A 13644-nucleotide genomic window follows, 5' to 3' on the forward strand; every position below is an offset into this window, starting at 1 on the left:
GTGAGGGGATGTTGGCTTGGACTAAGATTTTAGATGTGGAGAAGAGTGTGAAGTTGTTGAATTCAAGATGTATTTTAGAGGAGAAAGACAAGCCTTGCTGAAAGATTGGGTGTGTGGGGTAAGGAATTGATGATCCCCAGATTTTTGGTTTAGATAACTAGGCGATTGGTGGTTCAGTTTTATAAGATGGGAAAGACCAGGTAAGAGCACGATTTTTTTTCTCAAGGAGGAGATAGTGCAAATGGAAAGACAAAACAAATGTGACAGAATGTTAACAATTGGTGAAAGGCACAAGTATGTTCATTGAACTACTTTCAAAACTTTTCCATAAGGTTAGAAAATTTCAGTGAATTGGGGAAAAAAAGAGAAACATTAAAACATTGTCATGGCAGTACGTTTCAAAGAGCAGACCCTGCATTATGATTATGAAGCAAATTAAGAAAATGTTTAGATTTGTCATTTGAAGTTTAAATCCCACTATGATTTTCCTAGTATGATTTTTAAAGTACTACTATTCTCCCTTCTCATCTCAGGTTTCAGATCGGCAGAGCTATCTCATCACTTGTTTGGTTCTTTGTGTGGTCTTGGGATTGATGCTTTGTATGCAGCGCTGTCGAAACACCTCTCAATTTGATGGAGATTACAGTTCAAGACTTCCTAAAAGTAATCAGTATCCAAGCCCTAAAAGGTAATGTCAGTATTATATTTCATTTTTTTTTTTTTACTATTCTTTTTATATTTTTGAGAATTTTGGGTAAATGGATATTGAGTTCATTTCTTAGAGAATGATCCTTACATTTTTTTTACATGTATTAGCAATAACGAGTGTTACCTTAGAGATTATTCTTATGTGGTATGTACAGCTCTCAGTAGCTTCCATCTAGCCCCAACTACAGAGTAAATTACATGTAGTGTACTCATTGTGTTCTCTGTTGGTTTTTCTTAATGTGTTAGATGTTTCTCTTCCTATGATGATATGAATTTGAAAAGGAGAACTTCATTTCCACTCATCAGATCCAAGTCCCTACAGTTAACTGGCAAAGAAGGTAGGTGTTTATGGATATGTAATTTGTACATATATATATGTAAACATGAATCTAGCTTACTTATGGGATAAGTATAACATCAGTGTTGTGTTGGAGACCATCTGCAACAAATAATGGGTATAGTCAAAAGCCACCTATCATTTTCACACTTTATATCTATCTCTGTTCCTGAAAGCCCAGAGGGTGGGAGGGGCTGAGTTTAATGAGCCATTGGTAGCTTTGTTTGCACTTGCTCCTGTTTAGAAGTATTTCTTTTTAGAAAGGGATGTTTGAGACAGTTCATCAGATATGGAAAACCTGAATGTGCTCCCATAGCATCCTGTGCTTATCTGCTTCCTCTTCCTGTACAGGTAGGACTCCTTTTGCCTCTAGTTTAGGACTATGAGGCAATTCTGAAAAAAATCTGGTCTTTTTCTTTTTTAAAGCTCAGAGTCTATAATAGCATTTCATTTTCATTGGCTAATACTCAATGAATGCTTAAATTTCAATGAATAGGTGTGTACTGAGTGGCTGTTTTTCTATATTAGTACTTTTTAAAGGTAATGCTTTAATTAGTGCTTACTAAGAGAGTTATCCTTATAGCAATATTAAAATAACCAAACTAATGATGTATTTCAATTAGCAGTGCTTTCTTAATCATTGGCTTCTCTCTTTCTTTAGGATTTAGTAACCAAGCAGCCTATTTCAATTGATTATATTATTCAAGTAATAATTCCTGAGCTTTATTGGTTTGCTATTACCACAAAGGTTTACAGACTTAACCCATTACATGTGTGTTTACTTAGGACTAGTAACTTTCTTTCTCCTTCCTCCTTCCTCTTCCCTCCTTTTTTTATATCTTTTTTTCTTCTTTTGGCCGATACGTCTGTTTGCATCTGAAAATTTTAATTGAAATATCTCCAGAACTTTTTCATTTTGTAAATCTAAAATTCTACATACATTATACAGCTCCCTTTCCCCCGCTTCATCCAGCCCCTGGTAATCACCACTGTGTTTTCTGTTTTTCTGAACTTAACTACTTTAGATACCTCATGTATGTGAGATCATATAGTAGTTGTCTTTCTGTGACTGGCTTATTTCACTTAGCTCAATGTCTTCAAGGTTCATTCATGTCATAGCATGTGACAGGATTTCCTTAATTTTTAAGACTGAATAATATTTCCATTATACATATATGCCACATAGTGTTTATTCATCTGTTATTAGGCATTTGGGTTGTTTCCACTCTTGGCTATTGTGAATGTTGTCAGTATGAATTTGAGTGTGCAAAGATCTCTTCACGACCTTGCTTTCAGTTCTTCTGGACATATACCCAGAAGTAGGATTGCTGGATCATATGGTAGTTCTACTTTTTGAGGAATCTTTGTATTGTTTTCCATTTTACAATCCTACCACCATTGTGTAGTGGTTTCAGTTTTCTTCATATCCTCATCAACACTTGTCTTCTGTTTTGTTTTGTTTTGTTTTTATAGTAACTGTCCTAATGGGTATGAGGTAGTATAACTCACTGTGGTTAGATTTCCATTTCTCTGATGATGAGTAATGGTGAGCATCTTTTCATGTGCCTGTTGACTATTTATAAATCATATTCAAACCCTTTTCCCATTTTTAAATTGGGCTATTTTTTTTGTTGTTTAATTGTAGGAGTTCTTTATATATTCTGGATATTAACCCCTTATTGGATATATGATTTGCAAATACATTTCTTAGGTTGCCTTTTTAATTTCTCACCTGAGGATATGTTTTTATTGATTTTTTTAGAAAGAGAAGAAGGGGAGGGGGAGAGAAACATTAATGTAAGAGAGAAACATTGATCAATGGCCTCTGCTTTACCTGCCCCCACTGGGGATTGAACCCACAACCTAAGTATGTGCCTGTCTAGGAATCAAACCTGTCATGTACAGGACAATGTCCAACCAACTGAGCCACCTGGCCAGGGCCATAAGTAGACATTTTTCTTTTTAAAAAAATATTTTTATTGATTGCAGAGAGGAAGGGAGAGGGAGAGAGAGATAGAAACATCTATGATGAGAGAGAATCATTTATTGCCTCCTGCACGTCCCACACTGGGATCAAGCCTGCAACCCAGGCATGTGCCCTGACTGGGAATCGAACCATGACCTCCTGGTTCATAGGTCGATGCTCAACCACTGAGCCATGCTGGCTGGCCATGTGTAAGTTGACTTTTGAATCTGTTTTGATTGTGTTCCTGATAGACAAAAGTGTTTACGTTTGACATAGTCCCTTTGTCTATTTTTGGTTTTGCTGCCTGTACTTTAGATGTCATATATTCAAGAAATCATTGCCTCCCTTGCCAGTGTGGCTCAGTTGGTTGAGTGTCATCCTATGTACTGAGAGGTCACTGCAGGAGGCAGCCGATTAATGTTTCTCTCTCTCCCTCTCACTTCCTCTCTCTAAAAAAAGCAATAAAAACATTAAATTATTGCCAAGTCCAGTGTCATTTTCTTTTAGAAATGTCATAGTTTTAGGTCATATGTTTAGGTCTTCATCCATTTTGAGTTAATAAGGTGTGAGGTTGTGAGGTAAGGGTCCAAGTTCAGTTTTTTGCATATAGATATCCAGTTTTTTCAGCACCATTTATTAAAGAGACTTTCCTTTCCATGGTGAGTAGCCTTGTCACCTTTGTTGAAGATTATTTGACCATATATGTGAGGGTTTATTTCTGGGCTTTTAAAAAATTCCATTGGTCTATTTGTCTGTCTTTATGCCAGGTTATTTTGGATTTTCTGGGAAAACAGGCATATCTTTTTTAAATTCCTCTTTAAATTTGTTGGGCTTTTTGAATCTCTGAATTGATATCTTTTTATCATACTGGGAAATTCTTAGCTACTCCTCCTCCCTCTCCCCCCAATACTACCTCTGCCTTATTTTAGAATCTCCATTTCATTAAATGTGTTAGTCCTTCCCTCTGTATCCCCTTTGTCTCCTAAACTCCTATTATCTCCCATCTTTTTTCTTTTTTGTGTGCTATATTTTGGATGATTTCTTCTGATCTGTTTTCCAGGCCATACCTGTTTATAGTCCACTATTAAATTCATCCATTGACTTTTAAATATCAGTTATTTTCCATTTCTAGGAGTTCTTTTAGTATTTTTTAAACATCTAGGTCCTTTTGTTTTATGTTTCTTGAAGATGTTTTTAAACTTGGTTTTTTATTTAAATATATAATAAGTGTAACTATTTATAGTCTATGTTTGATCATTCTAATATCTTCAAATTTTAAAAATCTATTCGTTAGTTGTCTTTGCAGACTCTTGCTCAGGTGCTTTTTAAGTTTGTGTGAGTGGTTATCCGTGTGCTAATCCTTCTCTTTGAAAAGTTATTTATAGGGACAGTTTGAGTGCTAATATGTAGGAGAATTTGTATTTGCTTTACATTCAGGAAAACTTTACATTCATGGCTCGAGCCTTGTTGGACCGCCAGGTGATAGGGATTTGGACAGTCACTCTATGGGTTCATTCTTTCCCTGAGGGTCTAGTCGTTTGGAGTCCCAGCTTACCGTTGGGGAGTCAGAGGGGATGTTACAAACTGCTGCTTTGAGTGGGCCCTGGGGTTTGATTTTTGACGTATTCCCTTATGCTGCCACCAAAACTCAAGTCTGCATATTCTTGCATTGGCATATGCTCTCTGGACAAAAATGACTTTTGTGGTCCGCTTGACTTTTTGGATTCCTACTTTTCCTTTGATTTTGGTCTGGGGATTGCTCCCTTATCTTGGCAGCTTTTGAATGCTTTTAGTGATTAAAAAATCCATCATATTTAGTTGCTTTCATTGGAGAGGTTGTTCTGAATAACACTAACACCCACTCCAAAAGTAGACGTAATGTTTTTTGAAAAAACAATTTGAGTGAGAATAGTCAACTGATAGAAATGACTGTTTGAGGAATGGTTAGATTTTTTTATATATTTGATGACTTTCTCAATAAACTTCTAGGACATAATGTAAAAATATAATTGGTTGAATCATGTTATTAATAAATTTCTGGCATCTGAAGTTTCTTAGTGAATTTTCTCCTTACAAATTTCTGCCTCTGTCATACCACAGATCCTTTACTCTTAATTGTCTCAAAGGGACTAAAATCTCATAGCCCCTCTTGTGTATATGTGTTTATCGTGTCCACATGGGTAGCATAGGGCTGTCTTGAATGTGCTTGAAATAATGAAACTTTAGAAACCTAAAACTAATATTTCCAATTTACTCACCATGCCAGAGTGATCACTCATTACCCTTTGGTCATTTATAATGCATGTTCAGGCTGTTTTTAGGTTTTGGAGTTCATAGTTTTGATTATAGTAAATCATAGTAATAAACAGTTAGAAAAAAGTCTTAGATCTGGTTTTGTGTATGTGTTCCTCTGACTTTATACGTGGTCATAGCTGCTTGTTGCACAGTGTTGACCCACATTTGTGGCACAGTGTAGAGGTTAGTCTTTTAGGAAAAAAGATGATCTGTAGGTTTGGTATTAGCGTACTGGTGATGTTATTTTCTCAACAGGTAAGAGGGGAGGACTGGGCCTAACTGTTGGCCGATAGTCAGCTGGTAAAGACTGAGGGAAGGGGACCAAGCACAAAATAAGAATGGAACCATCTCCCACCTTGCTCCTGCCTTGTTTCTCTTGATTTACTAATTTAAAATGTATAAATACATGGTTGAGTTTCTTTTAGGAAAAATCCCTAAGGGATAATATAGTATTTTATTGTGTTTAATTTTAACCTAACATGCTTTACATGTACTTTTTATTCTTATTTATAGTAGACCCAAATGCTTTGTACATTGTAGAACCCCTCAAGTTCTCTCCAGAAAAAAAGGTAATATTTTGTTTCTTTTTAAGTGTCATGGTTGGCTATGTGGTAGTAGATGAAGAAGTTGGTTTGAACGGTTTATTATAACCTTTAAGTGGTACTTAAATTACTCTTCCTTTCCAGTCATGGTAATGATATAAATCAATGTTTACAAGGGTCAGCAGACTACTACCTGTAAGCCATAGCTGGCCTGTGGCATATTTCGTATGAATCTGGAGCAGTTTTTAAAAGGTTTTAAAGTAAAAAAGAACATACCGAGACAAATGTGTGACCTGAAAGCCTAAGATCATTATGTGTGAAAGCTGATTCCTGGCTGGTAATCATGGATGGAGGGCCAGTGCATGTCAGGCACAGAGCCTCATTTTTAATGTTATTTATTTATTATTTTTTAAATCCTCACCTGAGGATACTTTTTTTAATTGACTCTAGAGCAGCAGTTCTCAACCTGTGGGTCGTGACCCCTTTGGGGGTCGAACGACCCTTTCACAGGGGTCGCCTAAGACCATCAGAAAACACATATATAATTACATATTGTTTTTGTGATTAATCACTACGCTTTAATTATGTTCAATTTGTAACAGTGAAAATACATCCTGCATATCAGATATTTACATTATGATTCATAACAGTAGCAAAATTACAGTTATGAAGTAGCAATGAAAATAATTTTTTTTAATATGTTTTATTGATTTTTCACAGAGAGGAAGGGAGAGAGATAGAGAGTTAGAAACATCGATGAGAGAGAAACATCGGTCAGCTGCCTCCTGCACATCTCCCACTGAGGATGTGCCTGCAACCCAGGTACATGCCCCTGACCGGAATCGAACCTGGGACCTTTCAGTCCGCAGGCCGACGCTCCATCCACTGAGCCAAACCGGTTTCGGCCAACGAAAATAATTTTATGGTTGGGGTCACCACAACATGAAGAACTGTATTAAAGGGTCGCGGCTTTAGGAAGGTTGAGAACCTCTGCTTTAGAGAGAGTGGAAGGGGCAGAGAGAGAGGAACATTGATGTGAGAGAGAAACATCGACCAGTTGCCTCACATATGAGCCCTGACTGAGCATGGAACCCACAACCTAGGTATGTGCCTGACTGGGAATCAAACCTGCAACATTTTGGTGTACATGATAACGCTCCAACCAACTGAGCCACCTGGCCAGGGCACAACCTCATTTTATAAGCGATTTTGCCTTTTGTGACCAGTAGGTGGCAAAACTCAGAATAGACTTAGGCTTTTTTGTTTCTAAAGCCTGGGTTTTTTCCATTTTGCCTCTCCAAGTAAGTTGTGCTCATCTTGATTAGAGGAGATTGTAGGTGAAAGAATGTGGGCTTTAGAGTCAGATAGCCTAGGATTCAGTCACAGCTTGGCTACTTACTATGTTATGAGTTGGCAGGGACCCAAAACCAGGGATAAAATCCTCACCTGTCAGGGTTGGTGAGTAAGATATACCTGAAAGCAGCTAGTATAATATCTGGTGCATCATAGGTATTCAGATGTGAGTTAGCATCCCCATATCTATATTCAGAGATGGCTGTGAGAGCTTTTACTGAGTGGCATTTACAAAGTAGGAAGGTAATGAAGGTATTTACAAAATAGACTATTGTTACTTTTCACCAGGAGGTGGCACTTCTCCTCCATTAGCTCAGTTCTCTAGATGTTTGATGAGGTAGCTAACTATTGGAGGTCTAATTCCTACCCCTTCTTTTACTTGTGTTATAGAAGAAACGCTGCAAGTACAAAACAGAAAAAATTGAGACCATAAAGCCAGCAGACCCATCACACCCTGTAGCCAATGGAGACATAAAAGGAAGGAAGCCCTTCACGAACCAGAGAGACTTTTCTCATGTGGGAGAAGTGTATCACTCTTCTTACAAGGGTCCTCCCTCGGAAGGGAGCTCAGAAACTTCGTCACAGTCAGAAGAGTCTTATTTTTGTGGCATTTCAGCTTGCACAAGTCTGTGCAATGGACAGTCCCAGAAGACAAAAACTGAGAAGAGGGCTTTAAAACGAAGGCGCTCCAAAGTCCAAGACCAAGGGAAGTTGATAAAGACTCTGATACAGACTAAGTCAGGGTCATTGCCGAGCCTGCATGACATCATCAAAGGAAACAAAGAGCTCACCGTGGGGACGTTTGGTGTGACAGCAGTCTCGGGACACATCTAGAATAATCGAACTTTTCATACTGGAGACTTTCTGTTGTTGTTCTTTAAAGAACAGTCTGTGGTATTTGAAGGGTTGAGGGGAGGGAGGAAATCATAATGGGAAAAGTATTCAGAAATTATGGTTTCTGCCTTTTAAAAGTAGGTGGGATTGTGTCTCTCAGTCTTGGTCAATGCACTGCAGTTCTGCAAGGCTGATGACTTCCCACAAGGACAGTGGTGGAAATTTTCTAAAGACGTTTTTCCACAGATTAATTACTGGTAGTTTGGAAGCCCAGTTCCCTGGGTGGGGTAGGAATGGAAGCCTGAACCTCTTCCTGTAGCTTTGTTCCTATTTCTTGCACCTTCCATATTTATGTGCCTTTTGTCTATTTATAATGCACTGGAAGAGGAGGGGGACTTTTCCTGTCATTTGATTTCTTTGATAACTTTGTTAGTTTTTTTTGAAGCTGCAAACACTACAAGGCTTTAAAGTGATCTGCTCCCAGAGCTCAGTAACGTGGGTCAGAAGGCGTGAAGAGCCTGCAGACTTGCCAAGTAGACTTCTGTTTAGCAAACTCACCTGAAACAAGCACTCGCTGGAATTTTTAAGTCTGTTTTTAGGTAAATGGTGATACTGTTAAATGTTGTTTTCATTTAATTTATTCACACTCGTTTTCAGTAGTTATTAACTCAATGAAGAAAACAAAACTACAAGATCTTTTCTTACAAATGACTGGTATTTGCAAATAAATTTTTTATAAATTCACCTTTTAAACATATGTAACCACTGGTAAAGGTTTTCTGTAGCTACATTACATTTTAAACATTCACAGTAAGCACCAGTCCTGCAGACATTCCTTACTACAAATAGAAAATGTGAGCGTTTCTCCATGAGTCCAGGTCCCAGGTGACACAGTCCCTGCCCAGGGATGTGCACAGAACCAGCCAGGGAGTTTGCTGAGCCTGTCAGAATTGGTCAAGTCACAGGGATTGCTAGTCCTCGGTGTTGGCTTTGTATTGGCTACAAATGTGCAGAGGTGTACATGTGTGCTGTCCATGTGTCTGTCTTCATTTTGTCCTTGTATTTCTTTAATTGGCAGAGACTGTATTTGTATGTATTTGTACATTAATGGGTGAAAGTGGAAAGTTTCTTTTTGAAAGGGAGAGAGTTGACCATTTTGTGTTGTCAGACTTAAGTTATAACTTATTGAGCACTTTTTGTAGTAACTGTTTAAACTTGTCTAATACCTTTCTGGGTATTGTTTGTAATGTGACTTATTTAAAGCCTTTTTTGTTTAAGTTGCTGCTTTAGATTAACAGTGTGTTTTTGGTGTTTGACATTTTTTCTCAGTCTGTACTAATTGTACATTAGCCATTCAGAGCAAGAGGGTCTGATTGCACAGAAACCCACTGAAGAGCGGTTCAGGAGAAGCAGAGGCAGAGCGAAGCCAAACACTGCAGCGCCTGTCCCTGTATAGGGCGACGCTCAGTGTGTAACCACGGAGCTGTAGTGCCGTTAGAAACTGTGAATTTCCAAATAAATCTGAACACTTGTCTTTATTAATTGTTGCCTTCTCTGTTCTTTGAAGGAGAATGTACAAATCTGTTACTCTGAACATAGATTTGTTGTTGCCACTTCAGAAACCAAGTTCAGCAGCATTCTGTTCCATAATTGGTCACATTTCTGCTAACTGCAAGCTGAACTGTCCCATGAACATTTTATTGCCATACGGTCACAATTTCATCCTTTCAAACACTAAAAGGAGGCGCTGAATTTTTATTTAGTAGATAGAATACATGTATATGCTTTTCTCCTATTAGGGGCTATCTTTACGACTACTCATTTAATTTTTCCACATCTAATTAGAGCATAGCATGTTATGATTTGGTTTTATTTTTCCACTCTGAGATTATACCTAAATAAGGAAAAAAATGTGAAAATTGCTGTTAATAGATTTGTGCCTGGTAAGAAGCAAAGCTATGTATATATGAACAGGGATGGGCAAAAAGTAGGTTTACAGTTGTGAGTACACGGAACATAATTTATTCTCATATTATTAAGTATTGTATTATTTTCCACACATTTTTTGACATTAACAACTGTAAACCTACTTTGCCCACCCCTGTATACGGCTGCTCCTTGCTAGTCCACCTCAGTCTACTTCTCATGTTAAATAAAGCATTAAGACAGTATAAAATAAGAAGAAACTGAGGGTTTGAAGAGCAAAAACACAAAGCAAAAAACCTTTCAGTTGAATTTTTTAAAAAGTTGTACATGTAATTTGAGGAATTTTATTTTTTAAAAAATATTTTTTATTGATTTTTTTTTTTTTTACAGAGAGGAAGGGAGAAGGATAGAGAGTTAGAAACATCGATAAGAGAGAAACATCAATCGGCTGCCTCCTGCACACCCCCTACTGGGGATGTGCCTGCAACCAAGGTACATGCCCTTGACCGGAATCGAACCTGGGACCCTTCAGTTTGCAGGCCGACGCTCTATCCACTGAGCCAAACCAGTTAGGGCAGGAATTCATTTTATTAGGCTTATACAGAAAAACAGTTCTCTGCTACCACTATACCCCTGCTAAGTGTCCAGGAAAAGAAGGGAGAATGGGAATTGAACCTGCAAGCTTTTGGTGTATGGGATGACCCTCCAACCAACTGAGCTACCTGACCCGTTGGTTTAGCTCTTAGGCTCAGCTTTTCCCAATAATCTTATACCCAGTGTTTTCCTCTAAACTAGTATCTTTCTATATCATGTTGCCTAATTTAGCTGATTACTGAACTAATGGAGTCCATGACTTTTGGACTCCATTATGCGCTTCTAGTGGAGTTTTCCTGTCTTTGCTCTTCCCTGCCTTTGCTCTTCCCTGCATGAATCATAGGGGATTTACCTCCCCAGGTGCAATATATTATCAGCTTTATGTCCAGCAATTTTTTGGGAGATGCTCTGTTTAATGGGTATAGAAAGAATGCCTGTAGCATGTTTATTAGATGACAGTATATGAGTGTGCCGCGCCAGCACAGCCAAGGGTTTGGTGAGGCTGAGGAGGAGGGAGAGGAGGTGGGGGGCGGCAAAGGATTAAAGAAAAGACAGACAAAGAGAATATAGCTGGGGCTTGGTGGATCTCCTGTGCCTGGATGAGGCCACAGAGAAGGATCCAGCCAGCAAGCTGAGGCTTTATTTCATAGAGAAAAACAAGGTAGTGGTCAACATAGTTACAATGTTCTTGTGAGTGTCACTTGTTTTGGCAGCACTTGCTGCACCTCCCACAGCCCATTAGCTACCCAGGAAGGAACTAGGGAGAGCGATAAGGTTAACTCTACAACCGCTCCCTACATATGAGTACTTCCAAAAGATACTTTGTTCAATGAGGTAAAGTAAAAATACTTCATGAACACAATTGTCAGGCAGGGACTGCCATACCCTTGACCATAGGTGTCAGGAAGTTCACACGGCAATTCTAAGAACCAGGCAGCAATGAAGAGAAATGAACAGCTTTTGCATCAGTGGTGAAGAGAAGTCTGCTCTGCCCAGGAGGAGACAATCAGAATTCTTATTTATTGGGGTTTATGGAACTTTAAAAGAGGAAGTACAAAAATGACTCAAAATCCCCACATGAAAAAGAATATTGATTTGAGGGAGCAGGAGATGCTAAAGCACATCACATCAAAGAGGCTCTAAGTAAAAATAACAAGCAGCACAGCAGAGAACGGAAACTGTGGCTCTCCCCCCACCCCTAAGAGTCTCTGATCTCCCCCCACAACCCCAAAAAACCGTGCACACGTATCACAGGAGCCCCATTTGAACTTGAGCCCTGGTCAGTGTGTGTGTCTGTCCCAGAGCAATCGAGCTCATCAAGTCACTCAGAAATGCCTGCACTATTTACTGCAGGGCCCTGAGGCCTGTCCCAGGCTAGCTCTTAGCCCATTGCTGCTTGCCTATTATAGTTCCATCAACTAAGTAAAACTGGGCATTTCAGAGTGTTTATTTTTTCACTATAGCATAGGTCAGTTTAGAGCCATCTCTGCTGGCTATTGGATTGCAAACAGGAATGAGAGTCTGAGCCTGGTGCCGACCAGATCACCTTCAGTCAATCCTGTGCTGACTATAAATTGATCATACTATTTATGACAAATGTCAGTCTATTGCTGAACAGACGCTGTGCATTGAATTTTCGTTCTACCACAGTTACCATACTTAAAGATAATCTATACGTGAAATCTGAGAAATTATTTTTTAAGTTGATTTGACAGAGAGATACTGATTTGTTCACTTATTCATGCATTATTTGTTGCTTCTTGTATGTACCTTGACTGGGGATAAAACCCGCAACCTTGGCATATTGGGTCGATGCTCTATCCAACTGAGCTACCTGGCCAGGGCCAAAGGAAATGATTTCTTGTCCTCAAGATTATCACTGAGGAACATTGCTAATAATTCTATACCTCCTGTAAGAGGAATTATAGATGCAAACTTCACTGGTAAGGAGCTGAACTAATTTTCCCCAAATCTGTAATCTAACCCCTGTTGAGACCATAGCTTGTGTTTGAGATGGTGGCTAGCTGTGATTGGCTGTGATTGTAGGTCTTTATGGATTATCTTGGGCTAATCAACTGAATTAACTTCGGTTTCTAAAACCTATGAGCACCATAGGAATTTTTTAATCTCTTTCAGAGGGCAATGTGAGTCACTTTCTTCTTCACTGCCTTTCTCCATAGAGGACATAGAAGAAATTTTCAAAATGAAAGTATAAGAAAAACCTACTAGTTTTTTATAGTAAATGGGATGCAAGAAACTAGAGACACAAATGACCAGGGAGACTGGGTCAGAAGGCTGGATCAAGGACAAGATCAAGCCTCATAGGCATTATGGCAGGTAAATAATGACTTTCCCTCACACACAAACAAGTATTCACATCCAAGAGGTAAGCTACCTGGGGAGCTACTTGAGTAACTCGAGACTGAGGACACGTGGAATTTGTTTCTTGTCTTTCTAGAGGCTCCTCAGATGGTGTTCCAGGTAATGTGTCTGGGGGGCGGCGGGGGGGGGGGGGGGGGGGAGGGGGTGGCGGCGAGGGGGAGGGGGTGGCGGCGAGGGGGAGGGGATGTGGGGTAGAATGGGAACCTCTGCCCAAGGACCCTGGGTTTTATAACTTGTGATAGGTTGTCTCTCAGACCTTCAGGAGGGGGAGGGCATCTGTCACAGATTTATTTCCTGCTTTAAGGGGCACAGAGCAGTCAGCGAGTTCTTCCCACTGCTGCTGCTTTTTAGGTGACTTTAGTGCAAAATAACCCATATGCCATTGTGGGATATCTTGGGGCAGCCCAGGGTCCCAACACTATCATGGTAGAATTTTTTATTTTATTGAATTTATTGGGGTGACCTTGGTGAATACAATTATGCAGGTTTCAGATTCTACAATACATCATCTGTATATTATGTTTACCACCCAAGTCAAGTCTCCTTTCATCACCATTTATTCCCCTTTGTCCTCTTCTACCTCCCCCCACCCCCACCCCCCGCCCACACACACAGCCCTTCCCTCTGGCAGTCACCATACTGTTGTCTGTGTCCATAGTTCGTTCTTTCTTTTTTTTCTTTGTTTAAATGCTTCACCCTTCTCACCT

The 13644-nt window shown here is 39.3% G+C and overlaps 1 protein-coding gene across 2 annotated transcripts in view; it reads left to right on the plus strand.

Annotated features, from left to right (window-relative positions):
* The window catches only part of SUCO (SUN domain containing ossification factor), a 53684-nt gene extending 44107 nt beyond the window's left edge, over nucleotides 1–9577 (plus strand). For both annotated transcript variants that reach the window (XM_081113209.1, XM_081113210.1), the window contains 4 exons: nucleotides 534–688; nucleotides 955–1046; nucleotides 5820–5875; nucleotides 7592–9577. In XM_081113209.1, the coding sequence (XP_080969335.1) occupies nucleotides 534–688; nucleotides 955–1046; nucleotides 5820–5875; nucleotides 7592–8035 (747 nt within the window). In that variant the 3' untranslated portion in view covers nucleotides 8036–9577. The remainder of the gene's footprint in view (nucleotides 1–533; nucleotides 689–954; nucleotides 1047–5819; nucleotides 5876–7591) is intronic.
* The last annotated feature ends 4067 nt before the right edge of the window (nucleotides 9578–13644 follow it).

Source organism: Myotis nattereri, assembly GCF_964212035.1.
Source record: "Myotis nattereri genome assembly, chromosome: 18".
NCBI lineage: Eukaryota > Metazoa > Chordata > Mammalia > Chiroptera > Vespertilionidae > Myotis > Myotis nattereri.